This window comes from Zosterops lateralis, assembly GCF_965231275.1.
Source record: "Zosterops lateralis genome assembly, chromosome: 6".
Taxonomy (NCBI): Eukaryota; Metazoa; Chordata; class Aves; order Passeriformes; family Zosteropidae; genus Zosterops; species Zosterops lateralis.
Window position 1 is genome coordinate 51,951,895 of NC_139761.1, and position 17,845 is coordinate 51,969,739.

General features: G+C 40.1%; 1 protein-coding gene across 2 annotated transcripts in view; it reads right to left on the bottom strand.

Moving 5' to 3' along the window:
- Window positions 1–17,845, bottom strand: part of DENND5A (DENN domain containing 5A) — a gene marked incomplete at its 5' end in the record, with an annotated part of 63,456 nt that overhangs the window by 4,276 nt on the left and 41,335 nt on the right. For both annotated transcript variants that reach the window (XM_083864294.1, XM_083864295.1), the window contains 12 exons: window positions 25–193; window positions 994–1,117; window positions 2,333–2,415; window positions 3,206–3,387; window positions 4,555–4,673; window positions 5,236–5,381; window positions 7,214–7,335; window positions 9,606–9,734; window positions 10,715–10,799; window positions 12,198–12,282; window positions 15,429–15,581; window positions 17,105–17,236. In XM_083864294.1, the coding sequence (XP_083720420.1) occupies window positions 25–193; window positions 994–1,117; window positions 2,333–2,415; window positions 3,206–3,387; window positions 4,555–4,673; window positions 5,236–5,381; window positions 7,214–7,335; window positions 9,606–9,734; window positions 10,715–10,799; window positions 12,198–12,282; window positions 15,429–15,581; window positions 17,105–17,236 (1,529 nt within the window). The remainder of the gene's footprint in view (window positions 1–24; window positions 194–993; window positions 1,118–2,332; window positions 2,416–3,205; window positions 3,388–4,554; window positions 4,674–5,235; window positions 5,382–7,213; window positions 7,336–9,605; window positions 9,735–10,714; window positions 10,800–12,197; window positions 12,283–15,428; window positions 15,582–17,104; window positions 17,237–17,845) is intronic.

Genomic DNA, 17,845 nt, shown 5'->3' on the forward strand with positions numbered 1-17,845 from the left:
AATAAAAAAAAAACCTCTTTATACCTGGCTCCAAGACACACCAGCATCTGAAACTTGCCATCCTTCCCAATGTTTCTAGGGGTGTTGTTGATAGCACTGATAAAGCGACAGAAATTCCTGGCCCTGGTCTGCCAGTTCTCTTCTGGGACCATCTCGTTCTGCTCAAGGGTCTCATAGTATGTTTGTGCTTTTTCTTAAAAGAATGGTGAGAGATAATGAAGTTTCATCAGTGCATTTAGGAGAGAATTAAAATTGAAAAGCCTAGGATCAAAGCTCATCCATGAACTTCCTGAATCATTACTTTAAGGTACTGATTTTTTTCTGTTTGATTCAGTCCTGTGCTCCCCTTGCATAAAACTGGGATTCCACTACCTTCCCTCTGAGCAATGCTAAAGAGGTTCACCTATCTACTGAATCTGAGTGCAGTAAAATGATTGTATAAGGGGAACAGCAGTGCTGAAGTACCTAATCAAAATACAGAAACATTATTAAAAATAATTCCTTTTTAAAAATGTGTTTGTGAACTCAGTTGATTTCTTTAGCTTTGTGTCAAGTAACCTAGACCATTGTGTGAAAAATTCATGCTTATGACCCCTTTATTACAATGTCCAGTACATACCAACAGCACTAGATCCATCTGTTGTGCTCTGAAAGATAACTCAACCTTTACAAGTGTGATTTCTTGTTTTCACTGTGCTCAGTTAAGAACAAGGTTATCCTGTGTCAATTCACCACCCTATTTATGTACCTCTTCCTCAGTAAAAAAGCTTGATTTACACTATCACTGCTAGGAGGACAAAGCCCAGTTACTGCATTGAGTACAGAGTCAGCTTTGGCAGAAGACAGAGGCTCTCTCATGACAATCCAGCTGCTGAGATGCCTCCAAGAAGTCTGTTCTTCACACCAGCTGAGACACAACAGCAGTGACAAGGAACACAGCTGGGTGTACTTCAAAGATACAAACAGGCTCTGGGATGTCATCCTCCCACTTACCTAAAAAATCCCAAATGAAGACATTCTTGAAGAGTCTTGGTGATTTAAATCCATGCTGGAACACTTGCTCCAGGGCTGACACGAGCCCACTTTCTCCACACAGCAGCAGGGTCAGGCTGCCTCTCTGCCAGCACACACAGAAAGCACATACACTCATTACCTCCCTTTGGGACTCTGGGACACAAGTGTCCCATTAAGTTTTTAAATAAACAGATGCCTGAAGTTTAAATCTGCTGCCAAACAGTGACCCCAGACAGGATGGTCCAATTCTCACAAACCCTGAACATTCAAAAGAGGATTGACTTCTCTAAGAATGAGGCTGAGGAATACATTGTCAGGGCCTCATCACCATCATCAAACAAAGCCACAAACAGGCCAAGATAATGAGCAGGTTTTACCTATAATAATGATCACTACAGAAAATATTGTTGTCTTTTTTTAAGTAATAGACATCACAGATCCAGTGTAAGAGGTACCTCTGCTTATCAACAAATACATTTAATGCTCAGTAAAAAATGAAGTCCTTCTTCAGCATATGATGGCAAATTCTATTTTGCAAAACCAGTGGATGACCACTGGAGATTATTATCAATGTGATCCTTGACTAGAATTACACTGGATATGAATTTGTCATGCCATAATGAATTAGAAGAGAGGTCCTGTAGGAACGGGAAGACCTATCTGTAAAAATTCCTGTCAAGAGCCATCCATACAGAGCACTGCTCTACACTTGTCTGGCTCACAAGGGCTGGACTGTGATAATTTGACAGTGGCATGCTACCTGAAGATTTGCTTCAGAAAATCACTGCTGTGACAGCTGATTACAAGTGTAATGAAAAAGAGTTTTTAAGAGCATTTCTGCTTAACTTGCCCAGGGGATGTGGGTGTTTTCAGGGTGACCTTTTTTTCTTTCCTTTTTTTTTAAATGGCCCATGGGTCTTCACATTTTAAGTAGCAAAGATAATGCAAAACAGACATTAAAAACCTACTTAGAATTCAATGCAGATGTAAAATGTCAGTTAATTCAGAACAAACTAAACAGGAGGCAGTGTTCTTGACAGTCTATGGGTAGACTCCTTGGTAGAACCTGACTAATAACAAAATTTCCAATACCAGAGTGTTAACATTTAACAGAATGCTCCAGTTAGCAGCAAAACAGAGGTATTGAGGCTGTACCATCTCTGTGCTGCAGTCTCAGTATCTCATTTTTGCCCCACTTCAGGAATTCTCAAGCACGTGGCGGTTCACTCAGTTTAGTTATTTCTGCTATACATACTCTCATGTTTACTAATCAGAGTTTTAGGACAGCAGTACCATTACACAGACAATAACCCCTCACCTCCTTCTCTGGCTTGTGGAAATGCTTGACAATACCATTAACAGCTTCACCAATAGCTTCTTGTATTTGACCAGTATTTAACTCTGCAAAACACAAAAATATACCCAGTTACAGCTTCAGAAATTGTACCTGTGTGTGAGGGTTACAGCACAAAGCACAGCAGAGGAGCATGAACCAATATAACTCATTCTGTTAGGGAAACATTGCTGAGCTGTGGGTAATGGAAACCCAACTCTACTTTTATTTATTGTTGAGGAGGTAGGAATGGAGATAGTTTGGTTTTATATTGAAGTTAACTCTGTGTTGTTTCAAAACATCAACAGTGAAAAGGGTTTTTACATATTACGTGAATTTTCAGACCAGGACCCAAAGCTAAGAAAAGGAGCTGTGCTTTGTTTAGGACTAACAAATCTGGGTATCCTGGAAATACTTCCTGTGGTAGTTTTGCTGCAAACCCAAGCATGGCTGGGAAGAAAGGAACCACCTGATTGATCAGGAATAAGACAACCACAGAACACTGACCTCAACAGCAAACAAAGAGAAGTCCACATATAGAAACCACTAGCAAGATTCTTCATCCATGAAGGGGAGACAGAAAAGGCAGCAAATTTCTACCTTTCTCCATAGTATTCATTCCACAGGTGAAGGACAATACAAAAAACATCACTGGACCAGGAGCATAAACACAGCTGCCATTCCTTTAGATTTCAAAACTTAAACAGACAGAGCAGGATGCCCAGGATTGTAATTTGGAAGTTAGCTGGAGTTCAAGCAGGACAGTGGGCTGAGTTTCACAGGTCCTCTCCAAACTCCAGTGTTTTCAATCCCTCAGGTGATGACGCAGAACAGGACAAGAAAACCCCCAGTACTCACTTGGCTTATTGTTTGGTGAGATGGTGACAAATCTCCTGATCATGCTTGGGGACTGCTGCAGGGGAGGGGTTCGGCACTGCCTCTCATCAGCCTCCGTGTGGGAAGTCAGCAGCTCTCCCACCAGGATCCTCTCTAAGCTGCCATCATCCATTCCCTTCCCAAGCCACCTTCCGCAGGGAAACCTAAGAGCATCAAGGAGATAAATACGTGGATCAATCCAGATTCAATTCCATGCCAAAGACTTTCAACTTTGCAGTTGCCTAAAGCCCAAATCCTGCTGGAAGAGTTATTGGAAAGACTTTGTTCATCTGGCAATAAATAAAAAAAGTCTTGGCTTTGACTTTTGCCAGCACAGGCAGCAAAAGTTAAACAGCGTCCCAGTTCCAAGCTTGTGCTGACTGTTGCAGTAGATGATCACAAATCAGATTTTGCTTGAGTCCTATATGTAGTACATGATTTGAGGAAAAATGGGTAAAAGGGGAAACCCTACTACACCCCACAGATGGGTGAAGAAATACACTGAATACACTACACAGCAGGCCAGCTGCAAAACAACCCCACAACCCAAACATATGCTTAAATGCCAGAACACCAGTCCTTCTACTGAATTGGGGTATTAAATCACACTAGAAAGCACACATGCTCATTTGCTCATTATCACTTTCTCTGAACCAATGTTGATGGCAGTTTAATCAGCTGAATTGGAAAACTGAAGAGCATCCAAAAATAGAATCTTTCCTCTTCATTTAATTACAAATGAACTGGCATGGAGTGCTGAGTGGACTTACCCGCCAATTTGACATCAACACAAGCCTGACAGTTTCTCTAAACAAAGGACAGGGCACCAAACTATGCTGTATCTAACACAAATAAATTTAATTCTCACTGTAAATTTGGTTCCTTTACTTTCCCCACGTAAACACAAGTCTCTAACACCCATAAGGCCTTGTGTTTCAGCTTGTGTCCAAAGGTGTCTCTGTAACACCTGGAGTACCCAGTCCTAATTTAAAATACCACCTATATTTGGTAAGCAGCAAGCTCTGACTTGCTGTTTCTTCCTTGGGCTCAAGGCAGATTATTTCTAAGCTGCACAACAGTCGACTCATCCTCTCCACCAACAGTGTGATATGAGACATGAACATCTGCAAACTGCAAACCCTGTTTGAATTCATAAGAACCACGATTTGTTTAATGCCAGAAGCCGAACGATCTTTCTGTGCCTTCAGGTTGAGGCAACTGTGGACACAGAGTCCCAGGAGATCAGACCTTTCTAATCAAACAAGCCCTCCTGTGCCAGCTCCCTGCAGAAATTCTACTTACCCCACATGAAATGTCAGGATGATACTTACTTGTAAGTATGCCCTGTTATTTCATTTCTGACCATAACATATTCCACAAGCCACTTGGCATAGAGCCCTGAATTATCATGTCCTATTTGCACTGTGGTCAGTTTTCCCAGGTTCTGGCACTGCAAATTAAACAAAGAGTTTGTCAGAGGAAACTGAAAGAAAGCAGCATGTTGGGGGTGTAAACTATTAAGGTATTAAGGAACATGCTCAGACAGAAACTCAGAAATGTGGTTCCTGTTTATGACTGCATGGTTGGTTCTGGGCTTTTTAGCGGTCAGCTGCTTTACTTGTTTTTGTTTGTTTGTTTTGTTAAATACTATTTTGATCTGCACAGAGCACATCAACTGAACTAGATTTTTCAATTCAATTTTACTCAATGCACACAACACACATGCAAAAATCAGAGTAGAATTACTTCTTTGTTTTCCAACAGAAAAGGATATGACACCTCCCACAGTTGTAACATAAAGACAGTCTTGTCTATCCCTTGCACTAAGGAATTGTCAGTCACTTTGCTCTGCATGCTATAAAATACAGGTTAAATGTGCTATGCACAGGCACAAACTATCTGTGACTAACCACAAACACTGGAAATGTATGGCAAGGTGGTACAGCAAGGGGAGAATTTAAAACTGAACAAACAGAACATCCAAATTGGGTTTTGTATCAAGTAACACAAACCTCAAAAGTCATTTCTAATATATTCCTGGGAATCTGCAGGACTCCTGTTTCACCCAGTTCTCCCGAAATACAGATCCAAGGATTGGCTGTGAACATTGAGCCACCGAGTTTCTTGCTGGGAACAATCAATATATGGTATGGTATCACTGCAAACACAAAAGAAAGAACACTTCAGAAATGAAGAGGGATAATTATATAACCTCTTTAGTCAAGAGAGGGGCAAAAGGTAAGTCATAGAACAGCACTGCAGTACCATGAAACGTTAAAAAAACATCAGAGATCCTATTTAATCATGCTGACACTTGCACACTAAGCACTGACTGACAATAGGGAAGTGTACACATACACAGCAGCCACTAAGAAGCAGAGCTGACAGCAGAACAGTGTCAAGTGAAGAAAGAAATTTGGATGGAATAATGCCTTCTTATGAGTGTAATCCCTTTTTATTTACCAACCTCACAACAGGGCACAAAGATGGTTACTTATCCTCAGCTTAGTGACAAGGAAGTAAAGACATGATATTCCTGTATGCAGGACTGCAGTGCAGCTCAGCACACTGCACAACTCCCCCCAGGTCCCACTCAGGTACTAACTGCAACCTTTCTTTACAGACATGGATGGCAGCAGCATTCACTACCATGGCTGAACAAATCCAGTGAAAATAAAATTGCATAATGCTGCAAATTTCTCTGTGCCATGTCAGTCTTGGTTATGTTAACTTTAGGACTTATCAATTTCTTAAAAGAACAAGTAATTTTTTCCCCTTCTAAATAGGACCACACATATGCTCAAATGCTTTCTGGTCCCCTGGTTTACCTGTGAGTAATTCCATGCAGTATCTATCACCTGCACTGCAGCCCCTCCTCTGACTCTCAAGGCACATGCTCTTCCACCACCCAGCATCTCCTCCACAGCCCTCTGTTAACCAACCTTTTATAATAAAATCTAATTCTCTGAATGGTCACTGTGTTTCTTGGCTTTCTGCCCTTCTTTCACAGTGCATAAGCAGATTACAGTCAGGGCTTTTCAGCCGAGGCGTTTAATGCATTTCTCCCTCAGCATCTCCTCAGCTGTCAGTGCCCTCGAGAAAGCATTTGGTGGTTGGATTTTCTTAAAAGCCCAATGCTCATAGCATTTAGGGATGAATTAAAATGCTTCCCTTTTTATTTTCTGTGCTGATAGTCCTAAAGTAAGTGACAATTTAACTGCATCCAGCAGACCTGATTTTCACATTATCCAGAACTTGCCCTCAAGACCAAAAGCTATTTTGCTTGGATGTCTTTGTTTTGTCTTTCATACAAAAAAGTATGAATCACAACACACCACCAAGGGTAGTCCTTTCACATATCTCACCCCCAATTTTATAAGCCTTGCTAAAGTCTTTCCTTATTTTGCCTTCCCAGTGAGGTCCTGTGGCAGCAGGCACACAGACCTTTGAGAACTCTGGAACACAGTTCAGCATCAACAAAAGCTTACAAGTTTCTCTAGTATCTTTTTAACAACTAGAAGAAAGAAAAAAATATGTTGAGGAGTTCTGATGCAGCCCTCAATGGGCATTTCATTGTTACCCCAAACCCAGAGACAGGCATGCAGCAAACCAGCCTGAGCACAAAATAGGAAAGGTTTGTTTTAATTCCAGGCATGCATTAATATTCTTACCTTGATAGTGAACAACCCATACTGTGCTTATTCAGGATCAAGCAAACAAGCCCACCACAAAAATTTCAGTTGGGAACTCACCCCCAACCAAATTTATCAGAGCTAAGTATTTTACTAAGTTAGAAACAAAAGTGACAGAGAGAGAAACTCCTGTCCACCAGAGAAGACCATGGAAACAGCAATACAGCACGCACAGATGGATCCCAGGGGAAAAAGCAGAAGAATTACATTAGGGCACATTGCTCAGAGCTGTTCAGAATTTTGGACAAGGACTCAACCAAATCTGGAAATGAGAGTTGCAGGAAAAGCAAATACTTACAGATTGTTGTGAAAACATTGGTAAAGCAAAAGTAATCAACAGCATTGAATGACAGGAGATGATACAAGAATTGTTCTTTCTCATCATCGCAGCGGAGGAATGCATAACGCTTGTAGAGTTTTCTGACAAAGCAAAACACATAATCTGTCACAGTAACAAAATGCTTTCAGTGAAATGCTTTCTACTGTGCAAATTTATTAGGTACACCATGAATAATGGGCAAGCAATTACAAATGAGAAGTGATACTGGGAGAGTCAAGAGTTTCCCATGTGCCAAGATACACGGACTCTCTGCAAGGCTGACATCTCCAAAGTGAATCTGTCCAATTCTCATTATCTTCCACCCCACAAATGCAATGTTTCTTCTAAGGGTCTTCTCCCACCCAAAAACACCACAAGATAGAAAAAGGCATTTTCCACTTTCTCAAAAGAAAAAAAAAAAAATCTGACTCCTCTTGACCATGCAAAAGAACTGAACTGAAGCATAGAGAGTTCTCCTAAATTACTTCTGAGCAGAGAGTGCCATGGGAGAGATCTCCAGCATATGATGTATGAGAGAAGACTGTTCTCAAAGCACATAAGGCAAAAACTGGGGCTATCTGCTTGTATTTGGCTACAGGTGATGAGCCAGGGCCTACAACAACCTGCACATTAATCCAGGGAATAGTTTCAGTGCTGATAGTACACAGCTCCTGACACAACCAAAATGACAGGAATGCAAAGCTGGCAACCAATACATAATACAAGTGTTGGGAATAATCTTAAAGGAAGAGAATGCCAAAATATATCAAAATCCAACTAATGCTGCAGGTATATCTTAAACCCTCAAGAATGCAGGAATTGGGTATGAGAAATGCTAACACAGCTGTGGATAGGTTGTTCCTGCCAGGAGAGCATCCTGACAAGTCCCTGCAATTTCAGGTATCAATTTACAAAAAAGTCAGCAAGTCACAAGACAGAAACCTGCAAAACAAACCAATGATCATCAACATACAGGCATGTTCTCACTTATATAACAAACCTAACACTAGAGACTGACAGGAAATGTTCAATGAAAATAAAGAGACTGAGCCTTAAATTAACCTAACCTGCCTGTAGCCACAAGAGTGGCAAAGCTACAAAAGTCTTACAGGTGCCCATGTCTGTGTTTCATTTGCACAATCTGAATCAAATGTTTGACAGCCTGTCACGGTATGTCCTGTCTCTTCAAAGGGTAAGGTTTCTCTGTCTCCCTGGGCACATAAAGGTCTCAGGACAGTGAAGCCATGAGATTTCTCCCTGTTCCCTTTGCAGACTAGAAAGAAACCAAACATGTTACATTCTTCTTTTATTTGCTAACAAATGTTGAGTAAAGAGAATGGGATAATTAAAATATCTAACAGCTGCTTCAAAAAAGAACAACACACAATCTTGTTAACTGTAAAATGGTAGAAGTTGCACCATTGCTTTTAGTACCTCACTGAACTCAGCACTGCTTCCTCTAAAAACAAGTGGGGCACACTTTCAAACCATAGCATCTAGAACAGCTCTCTAAGTAGGATATCTGAATATGCAGCACAAAGCACACAAGATTACAGAGAATTGATGTCATCCTGTAAAAGTTGCTCCTATGTTTGTCATTTTCATTTTAAACATACTTTTGCTGCAGTCTCCCTCTGTTCCAGAGAATCAGCATCTGCCTGATAGACAAAAAGTACACTGCCCAGTGTTAAAAGAGTTTTTTTCCTTCTCTTCTGTGCGGGTACATGGAGTGTGGTGATGTGTGGAAAGTCCTCTCACAGCACTTGCTGTGAGTACATGGGACAAGCACTGCTAAATTTAACCTGATCTGAACTCTTGACTTCACTGGAGAGGCTTAACCTTAATTTGGAGATACAGGTAGATTTATTAGCTGTCCTCACTCCATCCTTCAGCTTTTCCTTATTCACTGAAGGCCACAACTTCATCAAAAAGTCCATTGTAATACAAGACAAGGCAAATTTTAAATAATTAGCTGTTGGGGTTCAGGGGGATTGGGGAAGAAATTCCTTGGAAGATGGTGAGTAGAAGGAGAGGAAAGGAAGAGCAGACAGCATAGATTAAGCTGTCTCCAGAAAGAAGTCTTCAATTAAAGTTAATGACAATTACCCTGGCTTTAATTTCCACACAGTAAATACTGTATGTGACTACTATGAAAGCAATTCACTTTATGTTGTAAAGTAGGCTATAAATGTAAAAATGTATGTGAATCCTAATTCCCAAACAGCTCACACACTCAGAAAGACAATTTGTTCCATGCCTTCTGCACACTGCTAAGCAGATGCAAAAATAGGCACACCTGGATTTTTACAACCAAACAATTATATAGATTTTAATATTTTTCAAAAGCTTTGCTCAAGATAAACCATCTTACTTTGTGAGTTCATGATCTGAAAGCAACTGTTTCAGATGCCTAGAAAGCAACTTCTTTTCCATAGAGAGGCGAACCCAGGCTCTGGCCTTGCCAACATCTGTTTTGATCTCACTAATGTTCTGGATATGCCTGGAAAAAAAAGAAAAAGAAATGCTTGGCATTGTCAAAGCATGACAGTCCTTTTGAACCAAGCTCAGCTGAAGTTTTCCAAAGAACACAAAATATCAGGTAAATTATAGGAAAAAGAAACATAATCACCTTAATATTCAGCACAATAAAAAAAAAATCCCTGCAATCTAGCTCAAAGAGAATAAGAGCCTGAAAAGGAAATATCTGCAATGCAGTGCCCTATTTACAAAATTCTAAACCAGGCCCATTGTCTCACATGATTTAGGACTCATTCTGGACCTTATCGCTGCAATATTTATGGCTGAATGCTTTGGAAAATTAAATACTGTCTTTGCATGCTCAGTAGAAGCTTTTCTTGCACACAAGACACAAATGGTATATTTTAATAAGGCAAGCAAATCCTCAATTCACTCCTCCCTACTGAAAAAAACAGATGCTGTAAGGAAAAAGAAGGAAAAGAAAATTCCTCTCAAGGTTGTTTCAGAAGTCATACATATTGCTTTTTCAGTGTACTGAAAAGAAGGCATTGGGCAGAAGTTGTAGTTTTATTCACACTACAGTACTGAATGTTAGATAAATCCATTCTTTAGATCAAACAAATTCTTTAAGCCACATTCTTCCCTGAGAAACAAAAGTGGTCTCAGAACTATGAAACCAACTCAGCAATGACGGGGAAAACACAAACACTACACCCACACCTCTGTGGAAATAAACCAAAACACAAAATGTTAAAAATATGAAAACTCTGCCATGGTATTTCCATAGGTTAATAGCTCTGACAACATAAAACCTCCTCAGTATGAAACTTGTTTCTGTAAAGGTCAACGAAAATGCTGATCTATCTACTTAAAATAGTTCAACTTCCCCACAGCCCCCTCCTGCTCCAGGAAACACAGGCTTTTCTGGATGGTGCACACAGCCACAGAAACAAGTGTGCAAATCTCAGGGGGGTTCTGGGTTCTTTAACAATTCAAACTCACCTCATATCCTGGATGAGAGAGATTCTGAGAGGTGACATGGCTGGACTTGTATCAGACTTTCGTCTTTCTGAATCAAGAAGTATTCCTAGATTCAGAAGAAAAACAATTTCTTGTTAGCAGAAATCCATCTAAAGATTTTAAAATCAATATAAAAAAGAAGGTGAATTAACACCAATTTGCAGTCTTGTATTATTGGTGACTCTGAAGGTACTGTGGCGTATTTCCACTCCAAATGACATGAAAATCTAATATGCTACACAGATGGTTCTACAGATCAGCACACACTGAGCAGCAATACATTACTGAGCTTAGATTCAGCCAAAATTAGTATGACATCAAATGGCTTAAGACATTTAGTAATCAAGTATTATTTTCTAAAGACTACCCTGTTTTCCTGCTGTGTAGTAACCCTGACTGGCACTGTTGACACCAGAGAAGTGTTAAATATGTTGTACTCAGCACACCACACATCCTGTGCCTACTGAGCTATTACTTTGCACACTCCTGTAGCACCACTACTTTTTAAATACCCTATTTGGGGGTTTTCAAGTAGTATTATTACTCTTATCTTTCAAATTCCACTCCAGAATGAGTGTATTCAACTCTATGTTGAATACAGTCCCTACCCTCAATCCCAAGTTAGAAAGCATAAAAAGCAAACTGATTGTGACTTATTCTGATATACAAAACCACTATGAACTAAGGGACATTCAGGAGACCCTAAAATTTCCAAATCTATGGTTCTGATAGATCACAGGATCTTATGCACATTACTAATGTTCAAATCTTTGCTTACAGCAGCTTTAAATAAAAAATAAAAGGCACCCACTGCCTCTCCAAACCTACTGTTCTCTCCAAATTTATATCCTATGCCCCCATCTCACACAAGAATTAATGTTTAAAAATTACATTAATAATCCTAGAAACGTATTACCAGTGGACCTTGTGTGCAATATTGCTTCTACTGCAACACCTGACGCAACAAAAATTAAAATATGTTTCTTTAGTTTAAATTTTTGGTTTAAACAGTAAGTCTTCTGTTAAGTTGTTTTTCAAGCCATAATGTAAAACCTCAGGGTGTACAGCACAGTCTTATGTGCTTATACTTGTTTTCCACCTCCACCCATCAGATCATTTGCTCTGCCTGTCATGAAGGGCCTGTGTGTCACATGGAGGGTGATGCACCAGAGCAATCCATTTTAAAGTCTATCTCTGAAGCTTAAGCTATTTCTGGTTTCTGACTACCATGTTAGTCAGATCCCAGACCCAAACAAGTGGGCTCAATACAAACCAGTTTATTTTTCATAAAATACACTGAGACAACACACCAGGCCCATATTAAACCTGTAGCAGATGTAACATTTGATTCAGTTATATTGAGTGAAGGGTATTTCCAAGAGGAAAAAAAACTCTGCATGGTGTAAATCTGCAGGCAGCTCTTACTCACTTTTAATCATCCTCTTCCAGCAGATGCCAATCTTACCTGAGGTACTGAAGCTGCCTGATGTGGTTCTTCTTTGTCTGTTTTCTAGGTAATGTAACAGATGAGACCACAAAGCAGACTTTCCCTAAAATTAAAAAATATTAGTTAAAGAAATCACTATCAGCTGAATTTTAAAAAAAGAAAAAAAAAAGTTTAAAACATCATTGAAAGTATCGGCCGTGACAAAAACTTGCTTTAAAGATGTTTTTCCCTATAGACTCAATGGTAAAAACCAAAAATAAGACACAAGTTGGAGGCGCTTGGGAGCTGTAGAGAGGCTGAGAAGGAAAAGCAAGAGTCAGACTACTGAGATCTAATGATTCTGGTAATAGGAAAAAGTCAATGGAACTTCTTCCCTCTTAATTCATCACCATAACAGGAAAACATTCAAACACTTGCAAAATGTTGTGTGCACGTGGAGTTTTACATCTGAGGCTGTGACCTGTGTCCTGTGGGTGTCCCTCTGCCTGCCTCTCCAGCTGTGAAATGACAAGAGAGACAGAACCAGCCTGAGCAAGACACACCCAGGCCAAGTCCTGCTCCCCTCAGGGTAATTCAGGGCTATGGATAAATGCTGCCCATTTTTAGAATCTCAAAAGATTCCCCTCAATTTCATCAGGCAAAGCACCTGGATAATCACAAACACAGTGAGATATCCCAAAATATAAGCAGGATAGTGAAAGCTTACCTCAGTTCTACATATTGTAAAACCAACTTAAAAGTTAGAATTTGGGATGTAGTATTTAGGCCAAGATAAATCCATCCAATAACATTAAAAGGTGCACCTTGCTCATTATGTTGCTTTCTTAAATCCCTACTGGCTTAAAGCAGAGAGTGAGAAAATTTTTCACTGGGCAATTAGAAAGGTTCTTGGATTCATCATAAAATATTTCACATAATAAGTCAAAAGCTTGCAAACCTGCAGAAAGGCAGCAGTAAGCAAACAGAGGCTCTCCAGCACATCAACTGGAATTACTTAGAGATAATTAGTATTACTTATTTTCCTAAATTACGGTATTAACCTGAATCCCAGTAAGGATCTAGCAATTCTACATTTTAGAAAAGCTATATTATAAGGCCATAGTTTTCTTTACAGTTTTGTGCAGAAAGAAACCATGACTGTAAAGCAATAGTTGTCAATTCTGCAGTATCAATTTAATCTAAAATTATCTAAGTGCCTTCCCAGAAGTGCAGTAATGATGGTTCATCTTTAATTCTTTTTTAAACCATATTTAAAAATTTCTAACCATTTCCATCCTATAGCTCCCTACAGTTGACATAAAGAACTATTAACCATGAGGGATTATTCCAGAAGTGGCATGCCTCCAGACAAATAAATCCTAGAGTGTCTGTAACATCTGTGCTGACAGAAATCTATTGAAAATATACATTCAGTGGTGAGGATCCATTATGTCTTGTGTGTACCTGACAGATCCAACAAGGAAAGCCAAAACTGCAAGTCTTATTATAAACAGATAAAAAAAGAGCATGAAAATATCACCCGGCGAAGAGTTACATCCAAAACTGTTTTCTCCAAATAAACACACACATGCACACACAGTCTAGTGTTCAGCAACCAGCTGCCATGGCAGGGAGAACTGCAGCAGATCACAGAAAGCAGCAACAAAGGATCCTGCAGCAAATCAATGTCAACAACCATGATGAATGAGAGAACTCATGCAGTGTCTGCCCGCTCCTTCAGCACCGAGGACCTCTCCTTTAACTTCACCAAACAGCAATGATGATGCAAGCTGGATCTATAAGGGGAAGGAAGACAGCCTAAGGAAAGCAGTGGGATAGAGAATGGGCAAGGGAATAACCAAGGCCTTCTGAAAGTCCAGACTACTTCAGTCATTAGATCCTACATCACAACTCCCCTGCATTGCTCGGGACAATGGAAGGCATGGATTCCCTTTGCACGTGGAAAAATCAGTAGGTAGCTAATGTAGGACTACTGGGGTTCATCAGCAGGGGAGAGGTAAAAGCAGGGATTGGTGGAAGGAAAGCCATCCTCATTACTATGGTCAGTTGAGAAAGAAGAGTCTTCCTTGGCTCATTATTGAAAAATAAAATAAAATCGATGTATGAAACAGCAGGCTTTTGCATATTTCATAAAGGCCAGAGCACACAGAGAACTGGTGGTGCTTTCGTAATTTTTATTTTTTTAAACTCTGGATCATACTGTGAGATATACTGCACTTCCTCCATCAGGCCTCTATTCTATTCCACCACACTATTTCTTCCACCATTCAGCACTGTTTGCCAACATCTGCAATCAATCCAAAGCATTAACCTTATGAAGGGTTGGCCGTCTGGTGGTCTGAAAGGCCCAAATCTGGGTTGAAGCAGAGTATACTGATGCTCTGTCTTCTAAGACGAAAGCAGTACAGCTTCTATCCTAAGTGATATACAAGAGGGAAGGGAGAGAATCACATGATAAATCTTCACATAGAAAACTGTTGTATAGTTTGAAGGAGAGCAGAGTTAAACACTGGTGTTTGGGTGCTGGGAACAGAGATACTGGATTACAGTTGTCTGGATTATGAACATATACTCTTTCAAAAACAAAGAGAAGTTATAATCTTCTCCACCCTTGCTACTCCTTTGTACAAGGGAGGAGTAAAGTTGGTAAAGGCCCTCTCCAAATTCCATCTTATCCCACAAGTGACTCCAAACAGAAAAGCAAAACAATTATTAATTTCATACAAAACCCCAACATCTCTAGTTAGTGATTTTGTAACCATAATTTAAGTACACCTACATCACTCAGGAAGAACCAAAACAGCAAGACTGTTGCTTTGAAGTACTAAATCATCCTTCAGGAAAACAATTTCCCCATCCCAGTGAGAGCACCTTTAGGATACACTTGGGCCTTGTAGCCCATGCAACTTAATTTACAAAGATATTAAGAACACAGCAAAAGGAGTTTTTTTACCATCCTATTAAAAAAGACTACCAAAACCCACCAAACCAAACAAAAACCCCAGATTAAATGCAGAGTCTTCCAAGAAGTCACCTGTGGAACACATCTACAGGTACATTTGCACATATCCCACAACATGGAGACAGACAGGGGGGTAGGAACTGACATAAAAAAGACTTGGGGACACACGAGTATTTTAACACACCTACATACACACTAAAGGTGTTCTCTCAAAGCAGAGAGAGGAAAAGCATCACACAACTTTAGGAAAGCGTGCTCTGCAATGTACAGGAATATTTATTCCTCACCTGTTTGACTTGCAGACCGTGGCTCCATATTCTTTCCAAGAGGTCACAGAGACTGGCTATCAGGGTGTTCTCTTCCACTCCTGTGATATTCACTTCACCATGACCAAGCTCCACAGCTTCTCGACCCATTTTCTCAACCAACATCCTCTTAGTCTCAAAAAGGACAAGGCAAAAGAGAAGTAAATCTCTCCCAGGATTTTCCAAGACCACTTACACTTTTAAAATGACCAATAAGGAAGCACATGATAACAAAGTTTTGGCAGAATAACTGGCTGTATATATGTATATTTCTGGCATTAGTGCAAAACTGCCCTTCTTTTATCCCTGGTTTTCAAGCCAGGACAGCACCAGTGCTGATCTGCTAGTTTTCTATAAAAGGGTTTGCCAATAGGCAAATCATCCTCTACAGAGTAACCCCAAAGGGAACAGCGGGTCACACATTAACAAGCTGGATGCTCAGCAGCAAGGCCACAAAACACACATCTTGGGTAGTTTTGAAGCCTGGTGAGTACTGGATGCACTTCCCAAGGTGGACACTTTGTCCCTCCCTGGGGAAGGTGAATGAGTCCAAATGTTTCCAAGTAGCACAGGCAGGTCATTCCTGGGAGATGCTGTTTTGTCAGAAGGGCATTTGGATTAAACCAAACCCATTCTAGAGTGCACCTCTTGAGCCACATTCTCCTAAACTGTGCACAATTTCATACTGGCCAACAAAGCTTTCACCAGTTCTTGAAGTACAGTCTTCCAGTCACAATACAACATACAGCCAACTGGAGGTAAAAATGGTGAGGGAATCAGTTCTGCTCATCTCTTACACATTTTTTTCATCTTTGTTCCTATTCTAGACTCACTTTCAAATGAGGAATACTCCCTTAAGCACCTCTGCACAGTCTTGGTGGAGATTAAGAAGTCCAAGTTAGCCCCTAGCTGCAATTTCAGTCCCTCTGGCAATTTCTCACTGTCACAGAGCCAAGTCAAGCTTCAAAAATTTTCACCCAATTGCACCTCTGTTAAGGGATGGGAATTATTTGGACAGGTCCATTAAATGAAGCCAGAAGTAGATACACATATTAAACAGAGTTTTATGAAAAGTTTTATTTAATTACTACAGCAATTAAGTCCACTGACTTTAGGCGAGAATGTGTCTATTTCATAATTATTCTCTTTGCTGTATTTTTATAAACATTAACATTTACTTCAGATTAATAATATGTTGTCAACTATATACTGGCAAAGCATGTCTACAAACTAATGCTAAATTTCTTTGTTAAGTGCTTAAAACCTTACACCTCAGAAATGTAGTTATGAGAAAAGCTTCTGTATTTTCACCACAAGCCTCTCTTTTGGACTATTCACTCTTGTTGAAACAGTACTGTCTCATTAGTTATAACTGAAATGTGCTATAATAGACTTGGGCAGCGGGATGGTAAAGACCCTTCAGAATATTCAATCTCTATCATAAATCTGCTTGATAAAGTCTCTGCTCCTCGCAGAATTTCTGAATACATTATCTCTTCATTAATTTCTCACCACCATGCAAAAATCCTCATAGGAATAAAGCAGAAACAGATGGCAGAAAAGTGGGGGGGGGGGGAGGGTTCAAACATACTGGATACAAAATGGTCCAGAAAGGATGAATATGAGGTGCAAGAGAGCAGAATTATTCTCTGTATTACCTTATTTCGGCATTCCTTCAACAAGCCTTCTACAAACTTCCAGTTTGTTTGTGCAATTACTGATGGAGAGAGGTTAGAGAGTTTGGGCTGCCGAATGGTGCTGCCCAGATTCCTGGCTTCTTGGATGTACTTCTGGATTGGGGCAGAAAACGGACAAACACAGACAAAAGTGCAAGTGAGACAACTTGGCCAAGAGAAAAAGGTAAACTTATCCTTATAACCCACACCTCTGGAGTGAGGAGGAAACAATCAGGTCCTCTTTTCAGAAAAGGCCCCTTGTATATCCAGCATTATTTAGGGCTGAGACACTTAAACTGCTGTTTCACCAGAGGTCAAATCCCCATTTATATTGTCCATACAGTATTAGAACACACATTACTGAATTACAGAAACACAATACAAGCTGCCAAGGATATTCAGATGCATAGAGATTCAATTACTCCCTGCACCACTGCCAATTGTCTTTTTATTTTTTTCATTTAAATGAAAATTTGCAAAAACTACCCAGACCAAGACTGTTCAAGTGGCAGACTGGTCTACATGGGGACTGCAAGAAAACTTTTGCAGCTGCAAAATGCAAATGATAGCAACGTCTCTCAGCTGTGAACCAGCTGCATATTTGAGAAAAATCATTTCCTGAACCCACTCTAGGCAAAAGAGCTCTTCTGCTCCTATTACTGCCATCAATGAGTTTTCATCCCCGAGACAAGAGTGATATGACAAGTATTTTGGAAGCCTGGT